The sequence below is a fragment of the Cherax quadricarinatus genome, chromosome 4, assembly GCF_038502225.1.
Source record: "Cherax quadricarinatus isolate ZL_2023a chromosome 4, ASM3850222v1, whole genome shotgun sequence".
Taxonomy (NCBI): Eukaryota; Metazoa; Arthropoda; class Malacostraca; order Decapoda; family Parastacidae; genus Cherax; species Cherax quadricarinatus.
Window position 1 is genome coordinate 14,088,511 of NC_091295.1, and position 21,418 is coordinate 14,109,928.

The 21,418-nt window shown below is 37.8% G+C and overlaps 1 protein-coding gene across 3 annotated transcripts in view; it reads left to right on the forward strand.

Moving 5' to 3' along the window:
- Positions 1-13,459, forward strand: part of LOC128684200 (galactokinase) — a 98,340-nt gene extending 84,881 nt beyond the window's left edge. For 2 of the 3 annotated variants that reach the window (XM_070094630.1, XM_053770357.2), the window contains exons 9-10: positions 2,443-2,582; positions 12,569-13,459. In XM_070094630.1, the coding sequence (XP_069950731.1) occupies positions 2,443-2,556 (114 nt within the window). In that variant the 3' untranslated portion in view covers positions 2,557-2,582; positions 12,569-13,459. The remainder of the gene's footprint in view (positions 1-2,442; positions 2,583-12,568) is intronic. The other variant, XM_070094634.1, reaches the window with a different exon arrangement.
- The last annotated feature ends 7,959 nt before the right edge of the window (positions 13,460-21,418 follow it).

Sequence of the window (21,418 nt, forward strand, 5' to 3'; positions counted from 1 at the left end):
TCTTCCTCTGTAAGCCATGCGTGTTGTAAGAGGCGACTAAAATGCCAGGAGCAAGGGGCTAGTAACCCCTTCTCCTGTATATATTACTAAATTTAAAAGGAGAAACTTTTGTTTTTCCTTTTGGGCCGCCCCGCCTCGTTGGGATACGGCCAGTGTGTTGAAACAAGAATTAAGAACCTCTCCTCAGTCCTCTGAATAATACTTTTGGTTACTTCACACCTCTTAATCTCCAGACTGAGTTCACTGCATAATATTCACACCACACACATTGCCTCTAACCTCTTCCTTGCTGTTATGCAGGTTTCTGCATTGCAATGTATTATGTATAGTGGAGAAGTTTGCCATAATTTTATAAACAATGTTATAATTGTGAAACATAATTTTATGAATAATGTTATACATTTGTGGGAACTGTAAATTAGCTTAAACTGTAAAATGTAAGGAAGTTCTGTCGTGACTTATTTTGCAAGTGTGGTTGTATAGTGTCAGTGTGTGAGCATGGGTAGTCACGCTGGAGAGCAGCATGGGCGACAAATATGCTGGCTAGACACAGTGTATGTAAGCTAAGTTTTGTACTCCTTTTGTTTATCCAACTCAAGCCATAGGCTTCTTTAGTGATTACCAGTAGGCTCACCTGGGCTCTGATGTTGTCAGGGCTCTGTGTGATGAGTAAGGGCTGAAGAAATTGGATGAAATGGTGTCAGTAGGAGAGTAAAGTAGGGCATGGCTCCCACTGGGCACTAACCCCATACTTACGTGTGTGTTTTTTTTTGCCTTGATATTGCAGTCTGCCTGCTCCATAAGTATCTGTATTTGGGTATACATGCTGAGGGAAATGTGGGTTACCTCGTTGCCTGGAGGTTATTCCGGGGATCAATGCCCCCCGCAGCCTGGTCCATTGTGTGTTTATCTAATGTTTGTATATATTGGTAGAGGTAATAAATGTATATTTTCTTAATGAGGAATTTTGCCTGAACCCTCTAATAACCAAACCATTGAAGTAGTGAACACTAGTTTATCGCTTTTCATGATATTTGTGTAACTTTTACCTTTGCCCCTAGACAAGGCCTTAAGCCCCAGGTTCTCCATTTTCTGTGTAACACTTGCTACATCTTTCAAAACCTGTTTCACACCCATACAAAAGTGATGATGCCACTGTACTCAGGCACATTTTCCTCTTTTTTTTCTCCATGGATAAAGTTCGTTGTCTCCACAGATGCCTCAATACACTACCCACCTTTTCCCCTTTATAGTTCACCTCATCTCATACAACCATCTTCTAACAAGTCCACTCCCAAATATCTGAACACATTTACTTCCTCCGTACTATATATATGTAATCTCGCATTGCCTGTAGTTTTGATAATCTTATCACCTTGCTCTTTCTTATGTTTTCCTTTAATTTCCCACTCAAATTCATTTGCTAACTTTGCAACTTCTCTTCCAAATCTCCCAAAAGAACTGTATCATTGAAAAGCAACTGTGATAACCCCTACTCCATACCAGATTCACTATTTTTTCACTCCCACACCTCTCTCTAACACCCTAGTGTTCACTCTTGGTTTTATGATAAAAAATATTAATGAGAAATATCTATAATTTAAATGGTCTTTATCACCTTTTTTTTATATATATATCAGCTCAGTGTTTAACTTGTTAAAATTGTCTTCCGGTTTACTTTTGTGAATGTAAATCATGAAAACTGTCCAGGGTTTGTAACAAAGTTCTTTTATAAATGTCCAGTACAGTAGTAGTCATATCTGTGTCCATTACATTATTAGTTTTATCCATGTCCATTACAGTATAGGTTTTTTATTCATGTCCTGTACATTACAAATGGTAGTTTTATTCATGTCTAGTACATTACATATGGTAGTTTTATTCATGTCTAGTACATTACATATGGTAGTTTTATTCATGTCTAGTACATTACATATGGTAGTTTTATTCATGTCTAGTACATTACATATGGTAGTTTTATTCATGTCCACTACATTACATATGGTAGTTTTATTCATGTCCACTACATTACATATGGTAGTTTTATTCATGTTCAGTACATATAGTACAATAGTAGTTTCATATTTGGCCATTTCAGTAGTAACTCACTGTACACAGTAATAACTTGCTATACACAGTAGTAACTCACTGTACACAGTGGTAACCCACTGTACACAGTGGTAGCTCACTGTACACAGTAGTAACTCCCTGTACACAGTAGTAATGCACTAAACAGAAGGGAGCCTGAACTAATGGCAAGCCAGTCTTTAAAACTAGCAGGCCAGTGTGTTATCCGCTATACCATGCTGACCTAATAAGATTCATAAAACTGAGTGTATGTATTTCCATATGCACTAGGAAGGTTAGCAAGGCCCCACCTTGACCACAAATGTTGTCTATAAGTTTTGACTGTGGAAAAACTTAATGATTGATATATTGCAGGTGCAACAAGAGTGTGTGGACAAGCTCATCTCCCACATACAGCAGAGGTATAATGGTAAACCTACGTTCTACGTTTGTGTTCCCTCAGAAGGAGCTCAGCAGTTATCTCTTTAGAGCTCAAACATGTTAAGCACAGTACAGTAAGCAAGAAATACTTTACTGCATTACTGTCTCACTGCCATACCTGCCTTTGTATTTTGTATAAATATTGCAAAGCCATAAATTTGTATTCTCTTATGTACAGTTTTGAAGAAAATATATTTTGTGTGCATGATTATTTATGATTAACTGTTTGTAGTTACAGAAGCAAAACTTTCTTTTCTTTCAATACACCGGCTGTATCCCACTGAGGTGGGGTGTCCCAAAAAGAAAAATGAAAGTTTCTTTTTTTAAATTTAGTAATGTATACAAGAGAAGGGGTTACTAGCCCCTTGCTCCTGGCATTTTAGTCGCCTTTTATGACATGCATGGCTTACGAAGGAAGAATTCTGTTCCACTTCCCCATGGAGATAAGAGGAAATAAACAAGAACAAGAACCAGTAAAAAAAATAAAACCCAGAGGGGTGTGTATATATATGCTTGTCTATGCATGTGCAGTGTGACCTAAGTGTAAGTAGAAGTAGCAAGGCGTACCTGAAATCTTGAATGTTTACGAGACAGAAAAAAGACAACAGCTGTCTACTAACCTACTGCCTAGGAGAAGCAGAGCTATGAGCTTTATATTCTGTCTTCAGCAATCAGTTTGTCATATAACACAGCACTTCACAATTTGCCAATGGTTGTAGCACTTTCTGGCAACACTTGAATCCTATTACAGTGTTTATTTCTTATTCATAAAGATAGCCTTTCTAGTGTTCTTTTGCCACAATTTTATATTTACTTTGCAAATGTGCCCTCTTATTTTCCCCTCTTAATGTCAAGAAATCATCTTTATTTTTTAATATCTTTTATGATTATGTCTCTTCTCAGATTAGTCAATGAGGGCATTTTTAGTATTTTTATTTTTCAAACATTTTCTTTCAACTCTTGTAGTAAGTCTTTGGAATTTGCTTTTCTTTTCAACATGTTTTATTTAAGAATGAAAACCTCACTACTACAGCAGGGTAATATGCACTCTCCATAAAGTATATGAAGGCTAATTTCAAGTTTGCTAGTGTTGCATTTAAGTTTTTAATGATTTCATTCATGCTGTCTTCCAGTGACAATCTTCAGTTTGCAGTTATTCTTAGTTTACTCCTTCTGGTTTCTTGCTTTCACTATCTTATCACAATCTAAAAAATTTCTTGTAGCCTCTCTCTTTCCCATGCTTTATTAAGGTATTTCCTTCAGGGTAACCCAAAAGAAAAAATCGTTGTCATCATCTAGAGGTTTACAGTGATTTTATTACTTTGCATAGGTTTTTTGCATCTGCAAACATGTGCTTTACCTCTGTTGGCAAACCATTTATGTAAATTAGAAACATCAGGGCTAGTTTCATCTTTGTAGAGCCTTTCTAAAAATATTTTTTCTCTGATGATTGTTCATATATTACTTTTAAACAGAATCTCTCATCCATTTAAAAGTTTATAATTTATTCTTACAATGTTCTGTAGTTTTCATTCTTTCTTTGGTGGGAAATTCTGTCAAAAGTCTCTGAAATCTAAATACTTTACAGGTCTCCCTTGGTTTATGTGGATTCTCTTAAGTAATATGCCCATCAGTTTTTTTACTGAGTAATAGATTTGCTGATTGATAACTGAACTGCTTATTAGCAGGTTTATATTTCTCTAATGACTTTATCTGATGCATTTATAACAACATTTGTCAGTGAGACAGATCTGTAGTTCAGAGGATCTTCCATCCTACATTTTTTTTTTTTTTTAGTATCTGCACAGTTTTTTTTTTTTCATTTATCCTCCAGGTGACCTCCTTATAAAGAAGTCCCAAACTTTTTACAAAGTGGATACCTTAGTTCTTCATATTCTTTTAAGATCTAAGGTGGTATCTCCTTGGGTATCTCCTTGCCTTTATTCTGTTTTTTCTCTCATAATTAGTTAGCTATTTACAAACATGAATAAAAGATTTGGTTCCACCTTTCTTTTTCAAAGTTTCTTTCCTAATTACAGATGTATGTAAATAACTTTTTGACTTTTTCTAACCCTTTCAGGGTCCGTGCCATAGATCTACGGCTTTGAGTTGAGGGTCCAAACCGTAGATCTAAGCCATGAGCTCAGCTCACTCTGATAAGCTGTGAGCGGTAAATTTGGGCCTAGATAGGAGAGAATACATCCATGTGGTATGTGTGCACCACATATAACAAATCCTGCAGCACACAGTGCATAATCAAAGAAAAACCGAGACCATAATTTTTTATTAAAACAGCGACTTTGCAGTGTTTTTTCATGTTTTTTATAGTTGTATTTGCGATTTCTTGGTCTCATTTGATTGAACGAAAGATATATCACAGAAATAGAGATGATTTTGATTGGTTTTAGTACTGGAAATGGCTTGAAACTGAGCTCAAAGTAGAGGAAATGTTAAATTTTTGCCGATGTTCGAGAGTAAACAAGTGACCTCACACGTCTAATACACACCAGCTGGTGGTCTAGTATATGTTCACAAATGTGGTGATATTATTTATACAATTATTACAATATTGCATAACAGTAAATCTTTTATTTTTGGGTTTGAATAAAAATTCATTATGTGAATAAAAAATAAAAATGGAATTCATATGTAAAACCTGAAAACATAACTGATGAACAAAGGAAATGTTAGTTTAGTTCCAGGAATACCTACATTGTTTATTCTGGACCCTATTTTGAAATTGGAATATTTTGAACTTTGCCTTAAATTGGCCAAATTACCATTTTCCAATCACTTTATTTTGTAGTTGAAACAGTTGAGTTGACAATTCTTGTGCTCAATCAATAGAATAGAAGTAATACTAGTGAAATAGCTAAGAATTTGGTCGACTGGAATAATGTAATTGGCCTATAATGGGAGTCAAAGTCGGCAAAATCACCGGTGCATAAATATCGAGAGCATAATTTCATCAGTTTTCCATTAAATTTCGTACTTTTTGTTTTATTACCTCCAGAAAAAGATTCTCTACCATTTCATAAGAAAAAAATAATTTTTTTTTTGAAAATTCTTGGACCCTGGTGCGCACTTTGAAATTTGGCCTTTGGACCCTGAAAGGGTTAATCTGATAAGCCTCTGGGTTGGCACATTTCATGTCATTGTTTCAAGTTGCTTTTTTTCGTATGTTTGTTTTATGGATCTTCAGCACCTGTTAACCATTCTTTGTTGTTTTATCTTGTTTCTTTTTTGGGGGGGGAATTAACTACAGTGGACCCTCCCTTTTTGTCGATTTCCGGTATCGCCAATTTCGGTTTTGGCTGAGTTTTATCGTTGATTTTATGGTTCCGTTTTCGTCGATTTCCTCCGTTTTTGTCAGTCGTACAGAACCTGTCCAGTGTCCAGCATGCAGACAAAGCCGCCTCCCACACGCATTCTCACGCAGTGTAGCATTGTTTCTCGCTGAGTGAACATATCCTGCCAGGTCATATGAAACATTTCATAATAATCCACTGTTTTTGCCACTTGTTTATTGTGTGTGACTGCTAAATAGGTGACCATGGCCCCAAAGAAAGCTCCTAGTGCCAGTGCTTCAGTAAAGAAAGTGAGAAACACCTTAGAACCGAAAAAGGAAATCCTAAGAAAATATGATAGTGGCATATGCATTGCTGAACTCGGCAGGATGTATGGGAAGTCCCCATCAAAAATCAGCTCCATTGTGGCAAAGAGAAAAGAAATCATGGCAGCTGATGTTGCAAAAGAGGTGAATGTGATAACCAAACAGAGATCCCAAACAATTGAAGAAGTGGAGAAATTGTTGTTGGTGTGGATCAGAGAGAAAGAGTTAGCAGGAGACAGTGTTGTACAGTCCATAATTTGTGAAAAGGTAAGGCAGTTGCATGATGATCTCATAAGGAAACTGCCTGAAACAAGTGCTGATGTAGGTGAATTTAAGGCCAGCAAAGGCTGGTTCAAAAAATTCAAGAAGTGAAGTGACATACACAGTGTTGTAAGGTACGGTGAGGGTGCCAGTTCAGACAAACAAGCGGCTGAAAAATTTGAGTGGGAATTCAAAGGTTATGTAGAGACTGAAGAATTCCAACCCCAACAAGTGTTTAATTGTGACGAAAAAGGCCTATTTTGGAAGAAAATACCAAAGAAGACCTATATTACGCAGGAGGAAAAGGCATTCACAGGACACAAGCCTTTGAAAGACAGGCTAACTCTCTTGTTGTGCGGTAATGCTAGTGGGGATTTCAAAGTGAAGCCTTTACTGGTGTATCACTCTGAAAATCCCAGAGTGCTCAAGAAAAACAGTGTTGTCAAGAGTAAACTGTGTGTGATGTGGAAGGCTAACAATAGGGCATGGGTCACTAGGGAAATTTTCCTGGAATGGTTCAATGAAGTGTTTAGTCCCAGTGTGAAAAAATACCTCCTGGATAATAAATTGCCACTCCAGTGCCTCCTGATAATGAACAATGATCCTGCTCATCCTCTGGATTTGGAAGACCAATTGTCTATGGAATTCAGTTTTGTAACAGTGAAGTTCTTGCCTCCTAACACCACTCCTCTCATCCAGCCCATGGACCAGCAGATCATTGCAACCTTCAAAAAATTGTACACCAAAGCAATGTTTCAGTGGTGCTTTGACTTAACCTTGGGCTCTGAATTGACCCTAAAAGAGTTCTGGAAGAATCACTTTAATATCTTCCATTGCATAAGCTTTATAGATAAGGCTTGGCAGGGAGTGACTTCCAGGACAATGAACTCTGCTTGGAGAAAATTGTGGCCAGAATGTGTCCAAGAGAGGGATTTTGAAGGGTTTGGAGCTGACCCTGTCGCCCCTACACCTGTTGTGCAATCAATTGTGGCATTGGGAAATTACATTGGGTTGGATGTGGGTGGTCAAGATGTGGAAGAGTTTGTGGAGGACCACAATCAAGAGCTAACCACTGATGAGCTGCAAGAGCTTCATCTGCAACAGCAACAGACCACGGCACAGGAAATTGCTACAGAGGAGGAGGAAGAGAAATGGAAGCAGGTGCCTTCAGAGATTAAGGAGATTTGTGCAGTGTGGACTAGGGTGCAGTCATTTATGGAGCTATTGCATTTATGAAAGTTATTGCAGTCTGTGCTGGAGACTTTTACAATGACAATGCTATGTCCCATTTTAGGGAAATTTTAAAGAGACTCCCAAAACAGACCTATCTAGACAGATATTTTGTGTGACAGGGGTCCAGTGACTCTCAAGCTGGTCCTAGTGACATTAAAAAACAAAGAAAGGAAGTAACCCCAGAGAGCAACTTGTTACCTGAAGTCATTATAGAGGGGGATTCCCCTTGCAAACAATAACCTCTCTTCCCTTTCCTCCTCCCTGTCTTCCATCCATCAACAACAGCCTTCAATAAAGGTAAGTGTTATGTGGAATGTTCATTCTTTTGTGCATGTAAATCTATCTTTAGAGTAAAAAAATTTGTTTTTGTTGATACTTCTGGGTGTCTAGAATGGATTAATTCGATTTACATTATTTCTTATGGGGAAAATGGCTTCAGTTTTGGCTGATTTCAGTTTTCGCCGATTGCTCTGGAACAGATTAAACACGAAAACCGAGGGTCCACTGTATTTTGTTTTTCTAAAATACTGTCAAAGATTATCATAGTTAACTTTATTATAATCTAGTTAATTTTTTGTATTTTGCTTTTTCCTTGCCTAAGGTAGTATATTGCAACACATGTTGATTCCATTAAAATGTGTTTGCTTTTTCCCCAGCAGGTTTAAATAATCTACAATGTACAATGGAACCTTGTCTTACAAGTGTCCTAATGTACAAGTTTTTTGAGATATGAGCTGTCCCTGGGTTAATTTTTTCCTCTGAGTTATGAGCCAGCTCCCCCTGCTTCCCCAGAGCCAGCTCCCCCTGCTTCCCCAGAGCCAGCTCCCCCTGCTTCCCCAGAGCCAGCTCCCCCTGTTTCCCCATCAATGCAAAACCTGGAGACCTCGCTTGTTTATCTATGATTTCGTGCTTTAATTCCATGGAAATCATCCTCTTTTTCTTCTCAGCATTGTCCTTTACACTTACTTTCTTAGGACCCATGCTTAGAAAAACGAAATTTGGCCAAATGACTGTCAAAAATGTAAGCAAAGCATGAGAGAACTGCTCTCACAGCGAGGTAAACAGTGCACCGAGCTGGTGGCGTTTGTTATTATAATAATAATAATTATTATTATGATAGTCACTTTATATAAACAGTTTGAGATTTCTTTACATTCTGTAGTGTATTATGATTTATTATGCTTTTATATACAGTGGACCCCCTCTTAACGATCACCTCCCAATGCGACCAATTATGTAAGTGTATTTATGCCTAGCCATGCTAGGCGTTCTAGTGGTACACTCTGTAATCATTATTTAACTACATGTAAACCACACAACAACCAAATTCTGTAAATTCAACATTGTAATCTTTATAGAGAATAAACTTTGAATTTGAATTTGAATGTAAGTGCGTTTTTTACGTGTATGTTTGGGGGTCTGAAATGGACTAATCTACTTCACAGTATTCCTTATGGGAACAAATTCGGTCAGTACTGGCACTTGAACATACTTCTGGAATGAAAAAATATCGTTAACCGGGGGTCCACTGTACTATATTTCTGCAATTAGCCTCACAAATACTTCATTTTCTCTTACAATAAGAGCATAGGAAGATACATAAATCAAAGTTAGACAGGAAATGGTGGACGCTTCCACCGCTGCCTCAGCCACCATATTATGGCCTATTTTATTCATTCTAGAGTATATATCATGTTTCTGTGTTAATTATATTGTTTATTTTTCATATTAGATGAATTGTGATAGATAAGTAATCCATACAGTTGATATTAGTGTCATATTCAAGTATTTTGTCTTGTCTCCAGAGTGCAAGAACAGATTAATGGCTTTTGAATTATTGTAATTTAAATGAGGAAAATTGATTTGATATACGAGTAAATTGAGTTACGAGCTAGCTCCTGGAACAGATTAAACTCGTAAGTCAAGATTCCACTGTATTTAGAGTTTCTTCCTGTATACAGTGGACCCCTGGTTAACGATATTTTTTCACTCCAGAAGTATGTTCAGGTGCCAGTACTGACCGAATTTGTTCCCATAAGGAATGTTGTGAAGTAGATTAGTCCATTTCAGACCCCCAAACATACACGTACAAACGCACTTACATAAATGCACTTACATAATTGGTCGCATTCGGAGGTGATCGTTATGCGGGGGTCCATTGTACTAGTAAATACTGAGTAATGTGAATGTGTCGCCCTATCATGCTCACATTGTTGTTTTAAGGTGCTGATATATTAAATATTTTTTACATCATTTCCCTTTCCAACCTCATAGTATGTCTTTGATGATGGTAATTCTTTGCAGTCTAATTCTTCTGTGTAATGTTAAACTGAGTGTTATATGCATTGTCAGGTACAATGATAATCACAGTAGCCAATAAATACTATATCTTATATTAAAGTTTATTCATTTACTGAAGATCACAGTCATCAGTAAGTATCAAATATTTAATATCATATGCTGTGATGTTTTCACACTTTTGGTATGACAGCTATTGAATGAATGGTGGTGAATGTGTTTCCCATTTTTTTTCTGGTAACCTTACCAGAAGAGCGATTGGTGGAATGATGTTGTAAAGAGAGTAGTAAGGGAGAAAAAGTTAGCATATGAGAGATTTTTAAAAAGTAGAAGCGATGCAAGGAGCGAAGAGTATATTGAGAGAAAAAGAGAGGTTAAGAGAGTGGTGAACCAAAGTAAAAAGAGAGCAAATGAGAGAGTGGGTGAGATGTTATCAACAAATTTTGTTGAAAATAAGAAAAAGTTTTGGAGTGAGATTAATAAGCTGAGAAAGCCTAGGGAACAAATGGATTTGACAGTTAAATATAGGAAAGGAGAGTTATTAAATGGAGAGTTAGAGGTATCGGGAAGATAGAGGGAGTATTTTGAGGAATTGTTAAATGTTGACGAAGATAGGGAAGCTGTGATTTCATGTATAGGGCAAGGAGGAATAACATCTTGTAGGAGTGAGGAAGAGCCAGTTGTGAGTGTGGGGGAAGTTCGTGAGGCAGTGGGTAGAATGAAAGGGGGGTAAGGCAGCTGCGATTGATGAGATAAAGATAGAAATGTTAAAAGCAGGAGAGGATATAGTTTTGAAGTGGTTGGTGCTATTATTTAATAAATGTATATAAGAGGGTAAGGTACCTAGGGATTGGCAGAGAGCATGCATAGTTCCTTTGTAATAAGGCAAAAGGGATAAAAGAGAGTGCAAAAATTATAGGGGAATAAGTCTGTTAAGTATACCTGGTAAAGTGTATGGTAGAGTTATTATTCAAAGAATAAAGAGTAAGACAGAGAGTAGGATAGCAGATGAACAAGGAGGCTTTAGGAAAGGTAGGGGGTGTGTAGACCAAGTGTTTACAGTGAAACATATAGGTGAACGGTATCTAGATAAGGGTAAAGAGGTTTTTGTGGCATTTATGGATTTGGAAAAGGCATATGACAGGGTGGATAGGGGGGCAATGTGGCAGATGTTGCAGGTGTATGGTATAGGAGGTAGGTTACTGAAAGCGGTGAAGAGTTTTTGCAAGGATAGCAAGGCTCAGGTTAGAGAGGGAGATTATTTCCCAATAAAAGTAGGCCTAGACAAGGATGTGTGAAGTCACCATGGTTGTTCAATATATTTCTAGATGGGGTTGTGAGAGAAGTGAATGCTAGGGTCTTGGCAAGAGGTGTGGAGTCAAAAGATAAAGAATCAAACACAAAGTGGGAGCTGTCACAGTTGCTCTTTGCTGATGACGCGGTGCTTTTGGGAGATTCTGAAGAGAAGTTGCAGAGGTTGGTGGATGAATTTGGTAGGGTATGTAAAAGAAGAAAATTAAAAGTGAATATAGGAAAGAGTAAGGTCATGAGGATAAAAAGATTAGGTGACGAAAGATTGGATATCAGATTGGAGGGAGAGAGTGGAGGAGGTGAATGTATTCAGATATTTGGGAGTGGACGTGTCAGCAGATGGGTCTATGAAGGATGAGGTGAATCACAGAATTGATGAGGGGAAAAGGGTGAGTGGTGCACTTAGGAGTCTATGGAGACAAAGAACTTTGTCCGTGGAAGTAAAGAGGGGAATATATGAGAGTATAGTTGTACCAACACTCTTGTATGGGTGTGAAGCATGGGTGATGAATATTGGAATGAGGAGAAGGCTGGAGGCAGTGGAAATGCCATGTCTGAGGGCAATGTGTGGTGTGAATATAATGCAAAGAATTCGTAGTTTGGAGATTAGGAGAAGGTGTAGGATTACCAAAACTATTATCCAGAGGGCTGAGGAGGGGTTGTTGAGGTGGTTTGGACATGTAGAGAGAATGGAACAAAACAGAATGACTTGGAGAGTGTATAAATCTGTTGTGGAGGGAAGGTGGGGTAGTGGTCGGCCTAGGAAGGGTTGGAGGGAAGGGGTACAGGAGGTTTTGTGTGCGAGGGGCTTGGACTTCTGGCAAGCGTGCATGAGCGTATTTGATAGGAGTGAATGAAGACAAATGGTTTTTAATACTTGACGTGCTGTTGGAGTGTGAGCAAAGTAACATTTATGAAGGGATTCAGGGAAACCGGCAGGCCGGACTTGAGTCCTGGAGATGGGAAGTACAGTGTCTGCACTCTGAAGCAGGGGTGTTAATGTTGCAGTTTTATAACTGTAGTGTAAAGCACCCCTCTTTTTCGGGCCACCCTGCCCTGGTGGGAATCGGCCAATGTGTTAATAAAATAAATTAAAAATAACCTTACTTTAATTCTTCCTCTGTAAGCCATACATGTAAGAAACGATTAAAATTTAAAAGGAGAAACTTTTGTTTTTCTTCTTGGGCCACCCTGCCTCGGTGAGATACAGTCAGTTTGTTGAAAGAAGTAGAAGAACCTTACCTTAGTGGGAGATGGTTGGTGTGTTATAAAAATTAATTTATTAATTTAATCATTATCTGTATAAATATTCTGGTTGTTTCTCACTTTTATTTTTTGTTTCAGTATTGGTCACTATCTCCATGGGGAAGTGGAGCATAATCCTTCCTCCGTAAGCCATGCATGTCGTAAGAGGCGACTAAAATGCTGGGAGCAAGGGGCTAGTAACCCCTTCTCCTGTATACGTTACTAAATTTAAAAAGAGAACATTTTGTTTTTCTTTTTAGGCCACCCTGCCTTGGTAGGATATAGCCGGTTTGTTGAAAGAAGTTGATCATTATATATGTGTACCTACATTTGCATTTTGGTGCTGTAAAAGAGGCAACTAAAATGCCAGGTATGAGGGGTTAGTAACGCTCCCTCCTGCATCAATTACTGAATGTAAAAAGAAAAACATTCGTTTTCTTTTTAGGTCACCCTGGCTCAATGGGATACGGCCAGTGTGTTAAAAAAAAAAATGCATTTCACTTTGTGTTTGGTGTGCTGCCCTATTATCAACCTGACTGCAAATCAGTTTAAGACCCAAATAAGAAATCACCTCATTACCCAAAATTAACCAGTCAAACCATACCTAACCACTACCAGTTTCTCAAAAGCTACTCATATTGTATTGATAAATGCTCAGCCACTTACTGTTTTAAATACAACTGTAATACATCATATTGTAAATTGTTTTAAATTGTTGCGCTGTAATACTGTAATCTTTATTAACTAATTCAATAGTTTAAAAAGTCTCATTTTCATATAGCATCACCTGATATAATATTAAATTTTCCTGTACTCACTCAAACTCATCTAATGACCATATAAATTATGTATTATTCCTTACTAGTCTTAAGTTAATCTTTAAGTTTGCCCAAAATGCTCAGCATACAGAGGGGCTTTTGGCATATACACCAAACTATTATATTCCACTGTACAACCATGTAATTTGTCAAAATAAAAAATTTAAATCTAGATCTCCACATGAATGGAGAGGTTGTCAATGTTTTCATATTTTTTTTTATTTCTGTGGATGAATGTTTTATTTTGAATTAGAAAATATGAATATTTATCAGGAAAGCAATTCATTGTAAGAGATGAATCAGTAAAACTAAATACAGTGGACCCCCGACTTACGATATTAATTCGTTCCAGAAGGCTGTTCAGGTGCCATTACTGAACGAATTTGCTCCCATAAGGAATATTGTAAATTAGATTAATCCATTTCAGACCCTCAAAAACACACTTACAAAAGCACTTACAAAAATACACTTACATAATTGTTCGAGTTGGGAGCTGTTCGTAAGTTGGGGATCCACTGTAATGGTAACTTTTGCTCAGAGGTCATGTGCAAAATTTATTTAAATGACATAGAAAAAAATACAGTCACATGGAATTTAATCTGAATTTTATGGCCTCATTTAGTTCTTAGTCCAATATATTTAACACTTGTAAATAAAAAATAAGTCAGTCAGCTTAAGTATCTAATACCATTTATTTAAGTGGATAACTTGGCAAGGAGATGAGGTGAATCATAGAATTGATGAGGGAAAAAGAGTGAGTGGTGCACTTAGGAGTCTGTGGAGACAAAGAACTTTGTCCTTGGAGGCAAAGAGGGGAATGTATGAGAGTATAGTTTTACCAACGCTCTTATATGGGTGTGAAGCGTGGGTGATGAATGTTGCAGCGAGGAGAAGGCTGGAGGCAGTGGAGATGTCATGTCTGAGGGCAATGTGTGGTGTGAATATAATGCAGAGAATTCGTAGTTTGGAAGTTAGGAGGAGGTGCGGGATTACCAAAACTGTTGTCCAGAGGGCTGAGGAAGGGTTGTTGAGGTGGTTCGGACATGTAGAGAGAATGGAGCGAAACAGAATGACTTCAAGAGTGTATCAGTCTGTAGTGGAAGGAAGGCGGGGTAGGGGTCGGCCTAGGAAGGGTTGGAGGGAGGGGGTAAAGGAGGTTTTGTGTGCGAGGGGCTTGGACTTCCAGGAGGCATGCGTGAGCGTGTTTGATAGGAGTGAATGGAGACAAATGGTTTTTAATACTTGACGTGCTGTTGGAGTGTGAGCAAAGTAACATTTATGAAGGGATTCAGGGAAACCGGCAGGCCGGACTTGAGTCCTGGAGATGGGAAGTACAGTGCCTGCACTCTGAAGGAGGGGTGTTAATGTTGCAGTTTAAAAACTGTAGTGTAAAGCACCCTTCTGGCAAGACAGTGATGGAGTGAATGATGGTGAAAGTTTTTCTTTTTCGGGCCACCCTGCCTTGGTGGGAATCGGCCGGTGTGATAATAAAATAAAATAACTTGGCAAGGTCAGGATTTAAGATTCTCAGCATGCTGGAACATTGTTATAGTACTTAAATATGGATATAGTACAGGTTGGCCATCACTAATCTGGCAATCAGTAATCTGGTTCCATCAGTAACCTGGCACTAATTTCGGCTAGCACAATTTCAAATTTCCAGAGTCGGAACACCAACCTGCTGATTTTGTTTGGTAGCATTACTTGCTGCATAAGTCATTCCAATTTTTTTTCTTCACTTATTGTTATAATTTGCTCACTTTTAGCCCTATCTGTGGTTCCAACAAATTAAAGAAATGCTTCTCGTTGTGTAAAGCACATACACCGTACATTGTCCATTAAAGATAGGTGGCTTTGAAGCCATTGTTGGTTGCCATGAGCTCAGGTCACTCAGATAAGCTGTGACTGGTAAATTTGGGCCTACATACGAGAGAATAGGTCTGTGTGGTAAGTGTGCTCTATATAAAAAAATCCTGCAGCGTGCAGTGCATAATGGGATAATGGGAAAAATAGGCGACTGTTCTTGTGGCATAAAACAGCAACTTTGCAGTGTATTTTCATATGGTTTGTATGGTTGTATTCTTGTTTTATTAAAGGTCTCATTTGATAGAATGGAAAATATATTACAGAAATAGATATAATTTTGATTGGTTTTACGCCGGAAAGTATACTTCAAAATTGAGCTCAAAGTAGCGGAAATGTTTGAGTTTTGCCGATGTCCAAAAGTAAACAAATAACGTCACTGTTCAATATGTGTCCAGTTGGTCGGTCTCACACACAGTCACGAATGGGTTGACATTATTTAAACAATTATTACAATAATGCAGTAGTCTGCATAACAGTAAATCTTCTATTTTTTGTGTGAATAAAAAATGCAAGCGTAATACAAGAGGGGCCTGGAGATGGGACTAATGAACAGAGAAAATGTTATTTTAGTGCTAGGAATATCTGCATTGTTTCTTCTGGACCCCATTTTGAAATTGGCATCTCTTGAACTTGGTGTGAAATTGGCCAAATTACCAATTTCTGACCACTTTATTGGATAGTTGAAATAGGTAAATGGGCAGTTTCTTGTACTTTATTGACAGATAAAAGGAATACTAGCAAAATAGCTATGAGTTTGGTAGACTGGAACAATGGAATGGGCCAAAAATAGGGCATAAATTGGTGGAAATCGCTGATGCATAAATATCGCCATTGGGTTAAGTGTATTCTAACCTAACCACTCTGTAATCCGACAAAATCACCAATCCAGCATCCTACAGATCCCAGTGATGTCCGATTAGTGATGGCCATCCTGTAATTATACTATATGGATAGTGTCCATATTCCATTATGGTTCCCAGGAAGAAATCCATATGGTGTTTTTTTTTTTATTTTTTAAATTTTTTTTATTTTCCCATCTGGCAGCGACATTGAGTTTGCTCTTGTGACATCAGTGAGCAGTTGTCAATTTTTTTTTTTTTTTTACCCTTGCAGCATAGCCTAATGTTAGATTCCTTTGTTGACTGCCTGATCCACCAGGCTGTTACTGCTATTGATATACGAATCTAAAAGCCATCACAACATAACCACTCAGCCACTTTGAGCAGGTAGTGGTCCAACTTCCTCATGTACATTTCTACATTTATTCCAACAATATTTCTATTGACTGAAATGTTTTTGCAGAACATTTTCTGAAATGGTGTTTTGATAACAAATTTTCCAGAGGTTGTAATTTGGGGACTGTTTATTATACACTGGTACATAATATACAGAATTTAACAAGCAAAAATAAGTGTTTGAATTACTTGTTTGCCTGTAATGATCTTAAGAATTACAGTAAACATGTGTACTAGATTTAAGTAAAATGTGCCTCTCACATTAAATACGAGTATCGTATTCCTTGCTACTCACTTCAAGTCTGGCCAGTACATTTTAATATAAATGTTAGTATGTGGTATAAATGTATAATTATCAATTTACATTCATTATTATTAGCCAATGATTGGGGCAGAATTCTTTTGTAGTATTGCTTGGAATATTCATCTTAACCAAGTGATGCTGTGATGAAATATACATTGAAAAAATTGTGACTTTTTATTTTATGACGTGTTTTTCTAGGAAAAAGTAACATTTGTGAGTGAGAGTGATTGCTGGTGTCGCCATAGTCACCAGTTCCAGTTAGTTCACTTATCTTTTTTTGGGAAGTACAATGCCTGCACTTTAAAGGAGGGGTTGTTGTATATGGGTGCCTCTGCAAAAACAGTGATTATGTATGAGTGATGTGAAAGTGTTGAATGATGATGAAAGTATTTTCTTTTTGGGGATTTTATTTCTTTTTGGGTCACCCTGCCTCAGTGGGAGACGGCCAACTTGTTGGAAAAAAAAAACTACCTTTCCAACATTTTTTCCCCTTTTAATATTATGATTATTATTTTTATTTCATTATTATTATTATTTCATTATTATTATTATTTCACCATCATTATTATTATTTTATGTATCTTACAAATATTGTAGGTAGTAGGTTGGTAGACAGCAACCGCCCAGGGAGGTACTACCGTCCTGCCAAGTGAGTGTAAAACGGAATCCTGTAATTGTTTTACATGATAGGATTGCTGGTGTCTTTTTTCTGTCTCTTAAACATGCAAGATTTCAGGTTCGTTTTGCTACTTCTACTTACACTTAGGTCACAGTACACATACATGTACAAGCATATATATACACATCCTTTTGGATTTTCTTCTATTTTCTTTCTAGGTCTTGTTCTTGTTTATTTCCTCTTATCTCCATAGGGAAGTGGAATAGAATTCTTCCTTCATAAGCCATGCGTGTTGTAAGAGGCGACTAAAATGCCAGGAGCAAGGGCCTAGTAACCCCTTCTCCTGTATAAATTACTAAATTTAAAAAGAGAAACGTTCGTTTTTCTTTTTGGGCCACCCTGCCTTGGTGGGATACGGCCGGTTTGTTGAAAAACAAAAATATCTTACAAATAGTGTCACAAGTTTGTGTTTCTTCAAACTTTTTCCTGCAAAATCTTTCTTCTCATGTGTCTTAATTTCATGTACATCTTGGTTTTACTTAGCTTCTCCCTGGTGTGATGTCTGGACACAGATCAGTCCACACTGTGAGTGCTCCCACAGTTACAGCAAACTGGGATATTTTTTCCCCCAAATTTGAATCTCCTACATTCTCTCGAGTTGTACTCTCTGCCAAAATGAAATCTGCATCTCAAACTAAATTAATATTTCCAGTTACCTCCCATTAATAGCACTTCCTTCATAACACAGACTCTTCAACATTGTAACTTTTCTGTAACTGAATCCCTTACTGAAGATATTTTCAGTAGTTTCAGCCATAGAGTAATAGACATATGAAGAGAAAGCTTTTATTGTTGCAGCATTTCGCTTTGGTAAAACTTCACTGTCACATTTGTCTTAAATCTGGGGGAAGCACTAAACCTGTAAGGGTTATATAGCATGGGGGAAATAGGAGGTATTCAGGTTTGGTCCAAGGAAGAGAAGAATCCAGTTCCTGAGATCAAGATCCCCTTTAATTAAAGGGAAAAGCATTGTCATGATAAAAGCTTCCTCTGCATGTCTTATATTCTATCTTGTCAGCATCTTTTTTCTTGGTATCCATTTTCTCCCTTAATGAGAACTGTTGGCTATCACATTTTCCTTTACTTAGACCATTTTACCAATGACTAGAAGTGGATCCCATTCTAAATAAGAGTTATCTGAATACAGTCTTGTGTACCTTTTCTTCCAGGGAGGTTAATGATATCCACTAATTGCAATCAGATTACAAGATTTTTGAAACCATCTTGGCCTGATCCAACCAGCAGCCAATGACTAATCTAGTTAGCTCTTAGCCCTTTTAAATCATTTGTAAATGTGCTGAAAATTCACAATGAATGTAATATTACAATTGCTATATTTGAAAATGGCTCCATGGGGAAGTGGAGCAGAATTCTTCCTCTGTAAGCCGTGCGTGTTGTAAGAGGCAACTAAAATGCCGGGAGCAAAGGGCTAGGTAACCCTTCTCCTGTATAACTTACTAAATTTAAAAAGAAAAGCTTTCGATTTTCTTTTTAGGTTACCTTACCTTTGTTGGGTACTGCCAGTTTGTTAAAAAAAAAAAAATGAAAAATGAATGTTGTATGAGTCACACAAAATGACACTCAGTGAAGTGATTATGATTGATCCAAGGTTGGCTTTAGCACCTGCTTTGAGCATATTAATAATCTTGACCAAGGAATTGAATCTGACCTCTCCTTCCTTGAATCAGATCATCGAGTGTCTTCTATTCTCCCAGATGCTGTATAACCCCTATTTCCTTAAGGAAGGGTCCTCAGTGCTGGTAATGTGCTCCTTATCCAAAAAAATTTGGATTCAATTCTTTGACTCAATAGCCCTTGGCCAGCATCTTGTCTTCCATCTTGAGGGGCATATGCTGAAGAGTTGAATTAATGGAATGTCAGTTATATAGTCACAGTCTACACTAAGGTGGGAAAGTGGTGGGCAGTTTAAGAGTATGACTCTAGGTAGGAATCATATGATCCATACAGGTTTAGAGCTTCCCCTGGAATAGCACGATTTGACTACATCACTCGTTATTTTTGGCAGTAAGTACAAACTTACATAAGAACACCCAAGGTGAAATAGCTAACAACACGAGTCTTTCAAGGATGGCATGGAGAGAGGGTTGCTATAACGTTGATGACCTTCCTTGGGTCAAATTTAATTGCCTCCCTTTTCCAATGCATTATATGACCACCTATGGGTTTAGATATTATTAGCATTATAATCAAAACTAAGCGCTAAACCACCAGGGTCATACAGTGCTTTTATGGGTTAAGAGCTTTCCCCAAAAGGATGGGCCCTTGATCTAAGGAATTGGATCTCCCTTTCCTTGGATCAAACCTACATGCCTCCAATTCCCCCAAGAATTGTATGAAATGCTGCTTCTATATATATTAATATAATTCCCTCCTAAAATATATTGCTGATGAAAGACTTTTGATTCAAGGAATTTGAGCTACCCTACACTTCTTTAGATCAAAGTCTACCTCCCATTCCTAGTGTACTATAGGACACCTACAGGTTTAGTGTCTCCACCTGAAGATGATATAAGGAAGTGCTAAACCCGAAGATAATACTGTCACATTCATAGAGGGAGGCTCAGGTTAGAGTATTTAGGAGAGAGGGAGATTATTTTTCAGTGAAGGTGGACCTTCGACAGGGATGTGTGATGTCACCATGACTGTTTAATGTATTTATAGATGGGGTTGTAGAGAAGTGAATGTTGCAGAGAGGTACATTTTGCCAGTGATATTGTGCTTTTGGGAGATTCTGAAGAGAAGTAATAAAAGTTAGTGGACAAATTTGAGTGGGTGTGTAAAACAAGGAAATTCAAAGTGAACATTGGTAACAGCAAAGAGATGAGGGTGACAAAATTTAGGTAATGAAAGATTGGATATTAGATTGGAAGTGAATGTATTCTGATACATATTTGAAAGTGGACTTGTCAGCAGATGGGTCTATGAAAGTTAGACGAACTATAAAACTGAAAAAGGAAAAAAGGCAAGTGGTGCTCTGAGGCACCTGTAGAGACAAAAGGGGAATGAGAGTATAGTGGTACTAACTCTTATATGGGTGTGAAATATCAGTTGTGAATGTTACAGCAAAGAGGCTGGAGGCAGTGGAGATGTCATGTCTGAGGGCAATGTGTGTAATGTGAATATTATGCAGAATTTGTAGCTTGGAGATAGGTGATGTAGGGTTACTAAAAGTATCCAGAGCTGATGAGGGGTTGTTGAGGTGGTTCAGAAAGGACAAAAGAAAATAGGATTACTTGGAGGGTGTATAAATCTGTAGTGGAGGGAAGGCAGGGTAGGAGTTGTCCTAGGGAAGGTTGGAGGGGAGGTAAAGGTGGTTTTGTATGTAAGGGGCTTGCTTCTCCAGCCAGCTAGCATTTGTGAACACATTAGGAATGGAAGAAAGTGATTTTTATGACGTGCTGGTGTGAGCAAGGTAACATTTACGAAGGTGTTCAAGGAAAATGTTAAACCAGACTCGAGTCTTAGAGGTAAGAAATAGTGTCTGCACTGTGAAGGTGGGGGTGGGGATATTTGCATTTTTAAACTAGTATATGCATGCCTCTGGCAAGACAGTGATGGAGTGAGTGATGATGAAAGTGTTTCTTCTTTTCTGGGTCACCCTGCCTTGGCAGAAGACGGCTGGTATTGAAATATAGTACTGTACATATTTCACCTTGCATTCATAGGTTAGCAACCCGGGAGGGATCATGCAGCACCTGGAGGAACATGTGGCATTCAGATTAGCTCTAAGGGGAGCACAGGTTCAATTCTATGGATCAAAAGCCATTAACAGCTTCAATAAGTCCCTTGGGACTTATTTCTTAAAATTTTCCCTCAAAAGTTCCTTGATGCCAGTGAGGACTTGTTCCTAGAAATCAGAAGTATCCTTCCCTCCTTTGGATTGAACCTGAATGCCTCCCATTCCTCCTGGTGCTTTTAGACCCCTAATGGTTTAGTTTTCTCTCTCCTTAAATTTAATACATAAAATTTCAAATTTTACATATCAGATGCTAAATAAAAGGATACAAAAAAATAGGTAAAAGAAAG